The 15024-nt window shown below is 34.0% G+C and overlaps 2 protein-coding genes across 3 annotated transcripts; both read left to right on the top strand.

Annotated features, from left to right (window-relative positions):
* On the top strand, positions 7988–9106 carry LOC104724145 (uncharacterized protein At1g66480-like). The gene is made up of 2 exons (XM_010442592.1): positions 7988–8572; positions 9053–9106. Exons 1-2 carry the CDS (start codon positions 7988–7990, stop codon positions 9104–9106), a joined length of 639 nt encoding a protein of 212 aa, XP_010440894.1.
* Positions 10041–14706, top strand: LOC104724144 (5-oxoprolinase). Of its 2 annotated transcripts, none has more exons than XM_010442590.2 (3): positions 10041–10153; positions 10332–13829; positions 14092–14706. In XM_010442590.2, the coding sequence occupies exons 2-3, from the start codon at positions 10339–10341 to the stop codon at positions 14402–14404; spliced, it is 3804 nt and encodes a 1267-aa protein (XP_010440892.1). In that variant the 5' UTR covers positions 10041–10153; positions 10332–10338; the 3' UTR covers positions 14405–14706. The 2 variants fall into 2 exon arrangements, with proteins under 2 accessions (XP_010440892.1, XP_010440891.1); XM_010442589.2 differs by having other exon boundaries at positions 10328–13829.

The following is a 15024-nucleotide window of genomic DNA, read 5'->3' as shown; positions in this document are numbered from 1 at the left end:
GTCTTATATGTGTATGTTTCGTAAGTGGTTGTAAAGGAGCACACTTTCCAATCTTTTATGTGATTAATTTTGAGATTACATTGTATGATAACAATGCATATATAACTTATAAGACGTTCGGTGGAGAATATAATAAAGAGTTCAAATCCATGGGCAACCAAAATTTTAAAAATTTAAATTACAATTTTTTATGTTTGCATAAGAAGAGAAAGAGAGAGGGACGTACCTTTATACGACCAAGGATTCTAACAACAATGTCAACACTTCTCTTTAATTGTACTCTTGACCTGTTGTATAGCTATCACCTCCAAATGAACATATCCGAAACTGAGTTCTTAAAACACATGCTTTTCCTACTCAAACGAGCAAAACATCAAATATAGTGAGAATGTGGGGGAATATCTTAAGTGATTATGATAATAACTATTGATTTGATTAACATAAAGAAATTCACATCACTAATTGAGTTTCATCATCAACAGATCCGAATCTCGCCATTGATTCCAAACTTCATCAAAAACATTAGTAGAAGACCCGCTTTTCGTTTGGGATAAAGTTTTCGACCTAACTCTTCCAGTTCCTAAACATCAGAAACAAAACTTTCATATCTTCTTTTTAAGTTAAACAAAGTAATTTTACGAACAAAATTTTTACAATCACTAAGGCAATAAGATTAAATAAGAAGATCCAAAAATAACATAAGCGGGTAAAAAAAGATCTGCACGTTTATCCGATTAGAAAAATGATTAAAAGACAGTTTTATCCCTATCACATATTCTTTATTTTGGCTGGCTTCTTATGGCACTCTAATGTAATCTATATTAACATTTTCACAGCAACTTTAGTAAATACGACTTGAAGTTGAGAATTATTTACAATCCTATGTCATTGGCATTTATTATTTTTTCACTTATTTAGCAACAAAAAATCGAGTCAATCATCCCAAAATCATCCCAAGAATCTCTACCATATCTATGCAATAATCGATTTCAAGATATAAAGTTATGGAAAGCCTATAAATCAGCTATATTCGATTTTGTATGTCCTTAATTACTCACCACATTTAATTTTAATATATAAACAAATTCGAATACAGAAACAAATTAATGGCTAGGAAAAATATCAAATCACATAAACTTGGCATATTCCCTAAAAATAAATATTATGCAATATTTAATCCCTAATTACGTGGTAATCAATTAAATATGTTGTGTGTTAAGTGGTGAAAAAATAAACCTAATTAATTGCCTATAAATAATTGGTCCTTAATCCCAAGTTAGCACCACCAACAACATCAATCATCAGTCTCTTCCTTCCAATACCAACGTGAGTACGAAACAAATCTGGTGATCCTCAGTCTGCTTCGTTATTTTCCGATAAGAGCTTTTTTTTGTGAAAAAGAAATCTCAGAGAAGTGTCGTAGAGAACCTCTGAATCTGAACAGATTCAAACCATTTTATATGATAAGATCGATTGTCAATTTGTGATGATGCAAAAGTATTCATACTGCTAAATATTTCACTTTTTTGTTCCTTATAAGTATATTTTTTTGTTAGAGCAATATATATGTTTCGCTTCTAAATGTCATTATCCTTTTTTTCAGTGGATTGTGATGATGTAACTAATTAATTTTGGCAATATATACATATTCTTGTGTGTGGATCATCAACGTGATTAGTGTCTGATTTGAATATAGGGGATTAAGTGATGAAATATATAAAAAGAAGACGAAAACTTTAAGCAATTTGTAAATACAACTCATAACAAATTACACAAGTCTATTTGAAAAACAATTCCTCAAGCAGATTTAACAAGTCTGTTTAACTTTTTTTTCCTTCATATTTTACCTTAGAACATACAAAAAACAGTTACCTTATAAACCATAAGATCTATTGGAGAAAACAAAGTCAACAACCCGAGAGAGTGTAATACAATACGAGTTTGAAACAATATTACTAAAAAAATTAAAATATCATTAATCTCATATTTCAACATGGATAAAATCATCATATTACTATTATTTTAACAACACCAATATAGGGCATGCACAATTAAACTAATTTAATAAAAATTGGTATTATGTAATCTTAATAATTATTAATAAACTCCAACAAAATCTGTAAATTCCAAAAAATGTGAATTCCAAAAAAGAAATGTTTTACACCGTGGGTTAAAATATAATAATAATTTTTACAAATTATAAATATTTAAACTTTATAAGATTTATAAATATTTAAACTTTATATGAATTATAAATATATCATATAACTTACAAATCCTGCTAGATGTGTCATTTATAGAGTTAATCTCAGAATTATAAATGTTTTTTTACTGACAAAAAAAAATGTTTTTTTGACTAAAAAGAGAACGAATAACTCTCTTCTCCCTCTTTACTTTCGCGTACTCCTCTGTCTCTTTCTTCTGTCCTTTGTCCTTCTCTTCTGAGCAGTAGCAGCAGCGGGAGAGTCGGTAAGTCAATTGAAAGAGATGCTCATCTACTTTGGTTAACTCGGTATCAAATACAAATATATCCTGTTACACAATATAAATATTATCGAGTAAATCAAATTTAGTCCTATATGAGTAATATCAACAATGTTACTAACTTTGTGATAATAAAATTAAATTTGTGTAAATACAGATTTTAGCAATTTAAAATATGCACAATACTAAAAAAGCAACAACATTTTATGGAAATTTTTATTTATCCACGGGTCCAAACCTAGACTAAAAATAATCATAAGTATGTGATGGGAATTAGGGTTAATATTAGTACACTTATATATTTTTGCAGGTTGGTTAAAAAAATACAAGCAAAATACACTTATATATTTTTATTTTCACAACAACTAATTTTGATTGATTAAATTCCAAAATAAATGAATTGAAATTAATTAAATTCCAAACGAAAATAATATAGGTAGATAGATAAAGCAAATAAATTACAAACATCTCAATATTATTATAATTTTTTTTTAAATATATCTATATATATATATATATATATTTTATCAACTTTTAAAAATATATATTTGATCCAACATAATATTTTGGTGTAAGTTATATTAAATATTTTTAAAAAATAATATAATCATGCGGTGTACCGCGGGTTAAAATCTAGTTTTTAACAAAATTGATGTTTGTTTGAAAAGTGTCTTTTCGTTTTATAGGAGGGATATGATAATAAGGAAATACAAATATTGATATATTATACAAGCAATTCTCATAAATACCACTAAAATTTTTTTTACCAAAAAAAAAACCACTAAATTATTTTTTTTCTAAAAATACCACTTTTAATTTCATTTTTCAAAAATACCACTAAAATGAGTCCTTTTTCAAAATACCACAAAAAAATTAAACTCAAACTTTAATATTCAAACCTAAACCTTGAATTCTAAACACTAAACTCTTCTTCTAAAAACAATACCCTAAATCTAAAATTGTCAACCCAAACCTAAAAAACAAAAATTTACATTATCAAAAATTAATATTTTTTGGAGTTTGTGGTATTTTTGGAAAAACAAACTTTTCTGGCATTTTGAAACAAATCAACAACATACATCACAAGCAAGAAACAAATCAGCAACATACATCACAAGCAAGAAACAAATCAGCAACATACATCACAAGCAAGAAACAAATCAAGGATTAGGGGTCTACAACAATCAGTAACTTCCAGCCCAAGCTATAAAACAAATCTAGGTTTCCTTACCTATAATGGCCTGGACGATGGGCTACGGCTGCTCCAGTGTCACCGGGTGATATCTCCGGTGACACACGGTGGCGGAATAACCAGCGGTGGTGACCGACGGTGGTGAAGGCTCACGTTCTTCTTAGCAACGCTTCTTCTTCACGAGACTCACGACAACAACAAGGCCTCTCGATAACTTTCTTCTTAGTAATAACATCACCAACAACAAGATCACGACTTCAGATCTCCAAGAATCAAGATTAAGCTGCTAGTGTGTTTTTAGGGTTAGGTTTGCGTTTCTCTTTGACGGCAAAATGGAGAAGGATATACATATACAACACACGACATTCCTTTTGTCGTTTTAACCATTCTGCTCCATTTGGGCCTTTTAATGGACTGATCTTAGTAACAGAATAAACTGGCCCAACTATTAAAATCGGGATGTTAGAGTATATGCATTCGTACAACAAGTGTAAGTTTCTCAGATACATTATTTTATTATTTTAATAGATTTTATAAAATTTAATTTTTAATTTAAATTTAAAAAAATAAAAAATAAAACAAAACTAATAGAATGGTGACATGTATGAGAGAAGTCTCTCACCAAGTTTCTTATAGTTTCTCATATGAGAATCGTTTTTCTTTACTCTCTAACTTTTTATTATTTTTATTTTTTATATTGTTGAGAATCAGGTTGAGAAACCCCCAATGCACATATTCTTACAAGTCTAGTCTTCAAATCTGCAATTCTCTAAAGCAACCTTCACGCACACATCACACAGACGAACAAAGAAGCTTGATCACACAAGCACTAAAAACCGCGAAACTAAGCCGCACACAATGAGAAAGCTCTCTACGATTTTTATCCGTTATGCCTCAGCTCTCTTGCCTCTCTAAGACCTGCCCAACACCTCTTTATTCCAACACCTCTTTATATATTATCCATCAAGACTTCCTAATCACCATAGGAAAAGATTTCCAAATGTCATATGAATTTTTATTTTTTCTTTTTGCTATTTTACTATTCCATGTAAAACTCCAATTTAATCAACCAAGAAAATATTAATTTTCCTCTTCAATACATCCTTAAACCAACCTTCAATATTGCCTTCTCAACCCTTCTAAAAACTTCTCAAGCACATAAAACATCAGCAATCATGTATCACGTTTTTTCTTACACAGACACTACTTTAGACAAACCAATACATCTTTAGTTACCAATCAAAGCCACAAATGCATATTGTTTTGTTTTCTTTTTGTAAGAACCATGAATGCATATCTTATTATATAAAGCTTGATTCTCAAAGTTAGTAACTCACCAGATCGTGACACATGTTAGTTTTAACGATGAGAGATCAAAGTTAAAAACTCACCAAATCGTGACACGTGTCAGTTTTAACGATTAAATATCCAAGTTAGTAACTCATCATATCGTGACACATGTCAATTTTAACGATCAGAAATCACAATTTTCAAGTTTGGTAAAACGAAGCATAAGATAATTGTAATTTTATTATATTAAAATTTTTTTGTTAATCCTAAAAGGAAAAGGATTGTAAATACAGCCCTCTATATAAGCAAATAGATAATGACATATTTTACATAAAAAAAAAGTAATTTCTACTAGCTTTGTTTTTCTTGGTAAAATTTTCTTCTTTGTTTTTTATTAACCTTTTTTTTGACACATCATTGTTCTTGAATAAGTCTTTAAAGCAATTTTTTGGTTGTCTAATCAAAGCAACTATATAAAAAGATTCCTAGATATTACCACATGTTTTCATAGTCGTTTCTTTGAATGTTGTTTCGTTTCTCAATTTCATAATGAATACTACACAATCTTTGACTTTGAAGTGTTAACAAAGTTTCTTATGCATAATAACTAAGGTTTTTGCGATTAACAAATTTCTCGCTGTGTTATTGTTATTTCAATTAATTTACAGGACAAGTAGCATAAAAAAAATGAATACACAAATTCAAGATAACAGTAGAGATTATATAACACTACATCAACTAAGCAGAAAGCGTTCTTATCGTTGTATATATTAAAAATGTTAATTCTAAATTTATTAAAATTTTAAAAAATAAAAATGTAAAAATTCAAAACCTACAATTAAAAGGCTTTATATAAAAGTAAAGTAGAGAAAAGAAAACTTAATTTTATTTAAAATATTTTAAAGAAAAAAAAACCTTTGTAAACTTCCAAATATAAAACAAAACTATTAACAGATTTAAAAATATTAAAAGGCAATTATAAGAAAATTATTAAATTTAAACAGCTTTAAAATTTTAAAAAGATCATTATAAGGAAATTATATATATATATCATAAAATTTGAAATTATAATATATTTTATTTATTTTAATTTTAAGTTTCTAATTTTACAAGAAAAATGATTACTTTTTATATAAAATAAAAAATGATTTTGAAAATATACAATTAATTACTGTTTCTAAAAAAATGTAAATACTCACCTTTACATAAAGAAAAAGATGGTTGAAGTAAAAAAAAAAAAAGATCGTCTCATATTTTTTTCACCAATCAAATAATTTATTCAAAAAGATTGTTGTTGTAATATATAAGATAGGAGTATGTAATATTAACGTATGTGTTTTTTTAACTATAAAAATATTAAAGTGAAGAAACATATAATAGGTTATTTAATGTGTTCATAAAGACAATTTATTGGTAGTAGTAGTAAAGACTAAAGAGTATATTTAAACAGTAAAATATATTTTTGTGTACAAATATACTTTTAGTGGTAATGTATATATTTTATAACTAAAAGTTTATCTCTTTACTTTTATACACTATTTTTACTTATGAAAAGAATTAAATATATATTTTTTATTAAATTTAATTTTATTTTAATAATTTTGAACTCATCTACAACTATTTTCTTTAACTAAAAGTGTATCTATTTACTTTTTTTTTCAACCAAACAATCAATTAATAGGAAATTCTTCGATTAGTTGTCCAAGCTGGAGAGAAGGGGTTTACAAAAGAAACTTCAGAGATAAGAGAACGCGAAGAACGAGCAAGACAATCTGCCTTCGTATTTGACGCACGCAGGATCCAAGAGATATAGAATAGTGGGAAGGACTCTAGTGAGTTAAACTCATCGAGCAGGTTGGAGAAGGACGACCAATCTTTAGGCACTGCACAATAGTGAGTAACTCAGCACAATCAGTCTCGAAATGTTGACAAGCAATCCCTGCAGCACGTATCCGCTCCATGGCCCACAACAATGCTTCTAACTCTGAATGTAGGGGGAGGGGCTCCGTCTTAGACACTTAGCCCCCAACAACAAGGTTCGCTCCTCACCAACGCAACACCACCAGCCCAATATTTAATGCACATTGGTTACTTTCCAAGAACCATCAATCTGATAACCAGGTAAAGAAACCTGGACATCCAAATACGGAGATGGAATTGACATGACCGCCGTAAAAGAGAGTGCCTCTTCCCAGGCTAACTTATCGCCCAAAGTCTGAGCAATTATATCATTCGCCTCGATCTCTAAACCTTGAAAACATTTTTTATTTATGGCCTTCCAGATTGCCCATAAAATCCATGGTAATTGAATAAGTTGATCAGGTTCACATTGGATAACCATCTGACAAGACCAAAGTCGGAGATATATCCCAAACTTCACACGAGCGAGGGCATTCAAAGAAAACATAATTAATAGTCTCAATCGTAGAATCTCATCTTTTATACTAAATATCATATTGGATAACTCCGTGTATCAATTTATTTTTGTAGATAGTTTTTATTTATTAATAATATTTATTTTATATTCTTTATTAAATTTAATTTTATTTTAAAAACTCTAAATCCGCGCATGGGATGGACGGGTCCTAATCTAGGTTTTTATAAAAAGTTGTATTAATGCATATACGATGGAAATTTGGGATAGGACGAAAGCTAGAATAAAATTTCTTGTGGATATGGCGGCCGAGTATAATTTGGATAACCGCCTAACAGAAATTAATATATAACATACGTACCTAGTCATTAATATTAAGATCATCTTGGCGACTACTGATTGCTTGCTTTTTAAATTAGCAAGTAAAAAAGCTATGAGCAAATGTATCGAGATGGACCGACTTTTTCACATAATTAGTTAATTAAATTTCAACGTTAAGACTTTATTTAAAAAAAAAATAGGAATCTCCAGAGAATTTCAAAGCTTCACACACCAATCAAAAACTTCAACCAAACCTCCTCAACATATAAAAAGATAGCTCATGCTTTGTGAGATCTATACATTTAAAACAATAAAGGAAACAAAAAATGGGAAACACTATAATGGTGAGAAGAAACAAGGTGAAAGTTATGAAGATCGACGGTGATATTTTCCGGCTCAAAACTCCGGTAACAGCGAGTGACGCCACGAAGGAGTATCCCGGACATGTGCTGCTAGACCCGGAGACCGTGAAATGGTTAGGAGTTCGCGCCAAACCGCTAGAGCCAAATAAGATCTTAAGGCCGAATAAAACGTATTTTCTGGTGGACCTTCTGTTGGTAGATAAGAGGAATAAGCTTCCCTACCGGAGAGTTATGTCTGGTAATATACATGTTGGCGCCAAGGAGCGTCTAGAGATGTTAATGCTTTCTAGGAGAACGGTTTCCGACATCGGTGTCGGTAGTTTAGAATGTGGAGATGGGCCTGGACCTGGGCGGACGAGGGTGACACTAAGGCTACCTAGGTCTCACATCACGAAGTTAATGGGAGACTGCCAAGATGCTTCCGAAGTCGCGGCCAGGATTGCAAGAGTTCATTTGGAGAGCTCCGGTGAGATACAAGCCGGAGATAACGATGGCTTACGTCGGAAAATTGGAATCTTTGAGAAAAAGAACCATTACAAAGCACAAGAGGTAAATAACGACGAGAAGTTATCACAATATGTTAAATATATCTTAATATCAAATTTAGAAACCATGCATTTTAAATTTATAACACACATGCACTAACATAGCATGTATAAGATTAACAGTATATGTACATGTAAACGCAAACAAGTACGGAATTCAGACGTTGGCTTTAAACTCTAAATGACTAAATCGGATCCAACTTCATACTTTGAAACAATTACGTTAACTTGGTTTAAATCTTGATCACATGATTGATTCACATCTTAAAGTAGTAATATTAATATTCCTTATAATGTGTGCTTCTTTATCTATGTAAAGGTTATATTTCTCCAAGACGTACTGTATATCTCATCAAAATGACCTCTTGTCAAATTACTATACTTGGGGTCAACAAACAAATTGCATTTAGTTGTGCGTAATTAATAACATTGATTAACAAAAACGGAAACTAAATTAAATTTTGCTGTGTCAAATAATATGCAGAAGCACGTAAGTTTCGCAGAGAAAGGAGGGAGAGCAGAGATCGTTGTTTTATAATACATCGCACGATTCAGTGTTTTCCATAGTGTATCTTGGTTACAAAGATTTATGAGTTTCGGCTCAAAACTCCGAAGTTGCAAAAAAAAAAAGAAAAAAGATGAGCCATCAATTATTCTCCGTAAACTTTTTTTCCTTATTAAACGTATTTTGTACATTGGTAGCACTCATTATTTTTGTTTTCAATGTTGGGTTGTTATTATTATATATATTTTTTCTGTAACACCACTAACACACGTGTGAAAAACTCTCAAAAGTTTATGAAGAGTGATATATAACTCTATGTGGCCGACAAAAAAAATATATATATATATAACTCCATGTTTAACATGCATCCACGGTCCACCAATAATTATCTTTAAAAAGATATGCAAAGCTATCTAATCCCAAATGTATTCCTTTGTTCCTAATTGATCCATGTTTTGAAAGAAAAGGTTTCAAAAGATTACTTGTTCTTTATTCTCATTTCATATTCATGCTATTTCTTACTTTAAAAAAAAACTTGTATAACATTCATTAAAAACAAAATTTAAAATGTCATTTTAAAACATTTCTTAATCTGTGTGAAAATTCAAAAAAAAAAAAAAAGGATTAATAAAGAACATAGATCAAGTATGATTTGTTAGCGTAATTAAAACCTTTGATAAAACATACTTGATTAAGTTCTAAGTTGAACTTCTAACCAATTGGTAATCAAACCGGAAAAGCAAAAGATCCTTACACAAAATGGTCCAAACCTGTATGATTTTATTATTATTAGGCTCATTATTTTATTGTCGGCAAATCAGTAGTGTAATTAAAAACATGCTCAACTAAACGATTTTACAAAATCTACATAAAATTATCCGGTTAACATTTAACCAACGAAAAACCGAAATGGTTTAGTTAGTCAAACCTGAAAACCAAAAGAAGCTGGCGTTAATGGGGAGATCCTTCATATCTCAATCTCATCATCAATCATCATCACCTGATCCATCTTCATCATCATCCTCCCACTTCAGTGTTGACGCTCTCTTCTAAAAACTCGACCCTTCAGCGATCTTCAAGGTATTTCCATGGCTATCTTGATTTTGATACATATGCTTTGACTCTCCTCGTTTCATTTGAATTGATCTCTTAACATCGTTGTTGTTGTGTTGTGTCATGGTGATTAGCGAAGTTTAGTTGTTGGGTTGATTTGATTAAGCTTTATATATGTGGTTTGAGTTGTGATTGATGCAGATAGGTGTGAGATGGGGACTGTAATTGAAGGGAAGCTGAGGTTTTGTATAGACAGGGGAGGTACATTCACTGATGTGTATGCTGAGATTCCAGGGCATTCTGATGGACGTGTGTTGAAGCTTTTATCAGTGGATCCATCGAACTACGATGATGCTCCAGTTGAAGGAATCAGGAGGATACTTGAGGAGTACACAGGGAAGAAGATACCAAGAACGTCTAAGATACCTACTGATAAGATTCAGTGGATCAGGATGGGTACAACTGTGGCAACTAATGCGTTGTTGGAGAGGAAAGGGGAAAGGATAGCTTTATGTGTTACTAAAGGGTTTAAAGATTTGTTGCAGATTGGTAATCAAGCTCGGCCTGATATCTTTGATCTTACTGTGGCGAAACCGTCGAATCTTTATGAAGAGGTGATTGAGGTTGATGAAAGAGTTGAGCTTGCGCTTGATGGTGATGATGATGATGATTCAGGGTCTTTGATTAAAGGAGTTTCTGGTGAGCTTCTTAGAGTTGTGAAGCCGTTTGATGAAGAAGGTTTGAAACCGTTGTTGAAGGGTTTGCTTGATAAAGGGATAAGTTGTTTGGCTGTTGTTTTGATGCACTCGTATACTTTTCCAAAGCATGAGATGGCTGTTGAGAAGTTGGCTTTAGAGTTGGGTTTTAGACATGTGTCCTTGTCTTCTGCGTTGACACCCATGGTTCGGGCTGTTCCTCGGGGTCTAACAGCCACTGTGGATGCTTACCTGACACCGGTGATTAAAGAGTATTTATCCGGTTTCATTTCCAAGTTTGATGATGATCTTGGGAAAGTGAATGTTCTATTTATGCAATCTGATGGAGGCTTGGCACCGGAAAGTAGGTTTTCAGGGCACAAAGCTGTGTTATCAGGTCCAGCAGGAGGAGTTGTTGGTTACTCACAGACACTTTTTGGTCTTGAAACTGAGAAACCGCTGATTGGATTTGATATGGGTGGTACATCAACAGATGTTAGCCGTTATGATGGAAGTTATGAGCAAGTCATAGAAACTCAGATTGCTGGGACAATCATACAAGCGCCACAACTTGACATAAACACTGTTGCTGCTGGTGGTGGGTCGAAACTAAAGTTTCAGTTTGGTGCTTTCCGGGTAGGACCTGATTCTGTGGGTGCGCACCCAGGTCCAGTTTGCTACCGGAAAGGAGGGGACTTAGCAGTTACTGATGCAAACCTCGTTTTGGGGTTTGTTATTCCTGATTATTTTCCATCCATCTTTGGGCCTAACGAAGATCAACCCTTAGATGTAGCAGCAACACGAGTAGCATTTGAAAAGCTTGCAGGACAGATTAATTCATATAGAAAGAGCCAGGATCCATCTGCTAAGGACATGACAGTGGAGGAAACAGCAATGGGATTTATTAGTGTTGCTAATGAGACGATGTGTCGTCCCATACGGCAACTGACAGAGATGAAGGGTCATGAAACAAAGAATCATGCACTTGCATGCTTTGGAGGTGCTGGACCGCAACATGCTTGTGCAATTGCTAGGTCTTTGGGCATGAAAGAAGTTCTTGTTCACAGATACTGCGGAATTTTGAGTGCTTATGGAATGGGTTTGGCAGATGTTATTGAAGATGCTCAGGAGCCATATTCAGCTGTTTATGGCCCTGAAACTCTTTCAGAGGCCTATAGAAGGGAAAATCTATTACTAGGAGAAGTGAGAAAGAAGCTCCAGGAGCAGGGTTTTGAGGATGAAAATATCTCCACTGAGACGTATTTGAATATAAGATATGACGGCACAGATACAGCGATCATGGTAAAGGGTAAAAAAACTGGAGATGGCTCGGCATTTGATTATGCTGCAGAGTTTCTCAAGCTTTTCGAGCAAGAGTATGGATTTAAACTTCAAAACAGAGATCTCCTCATATGTGATGTTCGGGTTAGGGGAATTGGAGTGACTAGTATATTAAAACCACGGGCAGTTGAAGCTGCCCCTGGTACTCCTAAGGTTGAGAGGCACTACAAGGTTTACTTTGAAGGTGGATGGCATGACACACCGTTGTTCAAGTTGGAGAACTTAGGTTTTGGCCATGAGATTCCTGGCCCTGCGATCATCATGAACGGGAATAGTACAGTTATTGTAGAACCTCAGTGCAAAGCCATCATCACAAAATATGGGAACATTAAAATCGAGATAGAGTCTGCAACTAGCAGTGTAAAGCTTGCAGAGAATGTTGCAGATGTTGTTCAGCTGTCCATCTTCAATCACAGATTCATGGGTATAGCTGAGCAAATGGGAAGAACCTTGCAACGTACTTCCATATCAACAAATATCAAGGAAAGGTTGGATTTTTCTTGCGCCTTGTTTAGTCCTGATGGCGGCTTAGTTGCTAATGCGCCACATGTTCCAGTTCATCTGGGTGCCATGTCGAGTACAGTTCGCTGGCAGCTCAAACATTGGGGTGAAAATCTGAACGAAGGAGATGTTTTAGTAACTAATCATCCTTGCGCCGGTGGTAGCCATTTGCCTGATATAACCGTTATCACGCCTGTTTTTGACAACGGGAAGCTTGTGTTCTTCGTGGCTAGTAGAGGTCACCATGCAGAAGTTGGAGGCATAACTCCAGGAAGCATGCCCCCGTTCTCAAAGGCTATTTGGGAAGAAGGTGCTGCTATAAAATCATTTAAAGTTGTTGAAAAAGGTGTTTTCCAGGAAGAAGGAATCGTTAAACTTCTTCAATTCCCTTCTTCTGATGAGACAACAATTAAGATTCCGGGAACCAGAAGGATTCAGGACAATCTATCGGATCTTCAAGCTCAGATAGCTGCAAACCAAAGAGGAATTGCTCTAATTAAAGAGCTGATTGAGCAATATGGACTTGGAACTGTTCAGGCTTACATGAAATACGTGCAGCTTAACGCAGAAGAAGCAGTGAGAGAAATGCTTAAGTCTGTTGCTATTAGAGTCTCATCGGAAACGCCTAAATCAAGGGTTGGTAATTCCGTGACCATAGAAGAAGAGGATTACATGGATGACGGATCCGTGATTCACTTAAAACTCACAATCGATGCTGAAAAAGGAGAAGCCTTCTTTGATTTTACAGGCACAAGCCCGGAAGTCTACGGTAACTGGAATGCCCCAGAAGCAGTTACATCTGCAGCAGTTATTTACTGCCTCCGCTGTCTGGTTAATGTTGACATTCCACTAAACCAAGGCTGCTTAGCTCCGGTTGAAATTCGCATACCCGCTGGTTCTTTCCTGTCTCCAAGCGAGAAAGCAGCTGTTGTTGGAGGCAACGTTCTAACATCCCAGAGAGTTACAGATGTTGTTCTAACAGCTTTCCAGGCTTGTGCTTGTTCCCAAGGATGCATGAATAATCTCACATTTGGAGACGACACATTTGGGTACTATGAGACCATTGGTGGAGGATGCGGAGCTGGACCGACATGGGACGGGACAAGCGGAGTCCAATGCCATATGACTAACACTCGGATGACTGATCCCGAGATCTTCGAGCAAAGGTACTGAACTCTCAATTAACTTGTTAGATTTCTAGCTACATGCTAAGCTATTAAGAAAGCTACAATCCACTTCAAACTCAATTAGGATAATTACAATTCAATTCTAGTGGACATAAGAAGCAAACAAAAATAGATTTAATAAGATTCAATTCTAGCCTTCAATTCTAGCCCAGACTTGTTTTTCCGAAATCCAAAACAAAAGACTGCGAAAAGCCGAATGGTCAGAACTACTTTTACTTTACTAAGACATGGGTTTTACCAGGTACCCTGTTCTGTTGCATAGATTTGGATTGAGAGAGAATAGTGGAGGCAATGGGTTGCATAAAGGAGGGGATGGATTAGTGAGAGAGATAGAGTTTAGAAAGCCTGTGGTGGTTAGTATCCTCTCAGAGAGACGAGTTCACTCGCCACGTGGATTGAACGGTGGCCAAAACGGAGTTCGTGGAGCAAACTATCTCATCACTAGAGACAAACGGAGAATCTACCTTGGTGGTAAGAATACCGTACACGTGGAAGCCGGTGACATCCTACAGATTCTTACCCCGGGCGGTGGTGGATTTGGCGCCGATGTTTAAACAATTCATCTTTTCCTCGTAAGTCTCTTGTAGAACTTCATTACTTCTTCAGTGCTCACATAATCCTCTTAGTGGTTTATGTGTCTTTTTAATCTTTCGATGTCCCTTGGCCGGACATTCGTTGGAGGTTTGGCCACTTTGGGTAAATAAGGATCAGATTCTTGATTCAAAAAGAACAAGGTAATGATATTGTTGTAGTGAATAAGTTTAGTAGCTGATGTTATGTTTTTATGTTGTTCTTTAAGGATTCAGACATTTGTACAAACACTTCGTTTTAAGTACAGCTTTGTTTTATTCGTTTAGCAAACGAAGCAAAATTGGTCTGTCTTTTTATAAAAGTTATATAATAATAACAATCTAGAAAATGTTTTATATGAATGTTTTTGATAACTCTTTGTAATTTTTTTAATTTTAGATTTTACGCGGCATATTCAAAAGTTCAAACTTATTCAACATCTTTCCGAGTCAAAATAGTGAAAATTATTAACTCTACAAATATAATAGGTGAAACGACTCATATCTCTGATTTACTTAGGGATTAAAGCTACAACTACAAGAGCTTATATTGAGGAAACAACTCAGACGTCTAGTCCGACACATCTTAGGCTACAAATAGTATG

The sequence above is a fragment of the Camelina sativa genome, chromosome 11, assembly GCF_000633955.1.
Source record: "Camelina sativa cultivar DH55 chromosome 11, Cs, whole genome shotgun sequence".
NCBI lineage: Eukaryota > Viridiplantae > Streptophyta > Magnoliopsida > Brassicales > Brassicaceae > Camelina > Camelina sativa.
Note: the sequence above shows the minus strand (reverse complement) of the source record. Positions and strands in the feature narration are given on the sequence as shown.

Bases quoted from the DNA above. Each gene is read 5' to 3' on its own strand.
- LOC104724144 (XM_010442590.2), top strand. From the start codon at position 10,339: ATGGGGACTGTAATTGAAGGGAAGCTGAGGTTTTGTATAGACAGGGGA. The intron at 13,830-14,091 runs GTACTGAACTCT...GGGTTTTACCAG, and splicing joins CCCGAGATCTTCGAGCAAAG to GTACCCTGTTCTGTTGCATA.
- LOC104724145 (XM_010442592.1), top strand. From the start codon at position 7,988: ATGGGAAACACTATAATGGTGAGAAGAAACAAGGTGAAAGTTATGAAG. The intron at 8,573-9,052 runs GTAAATAACGAC...AATAATATGCAG, and splicing joins ACCATTACAAAGCACAAGAG to AAGCACGTAAGTTTCGCAGA.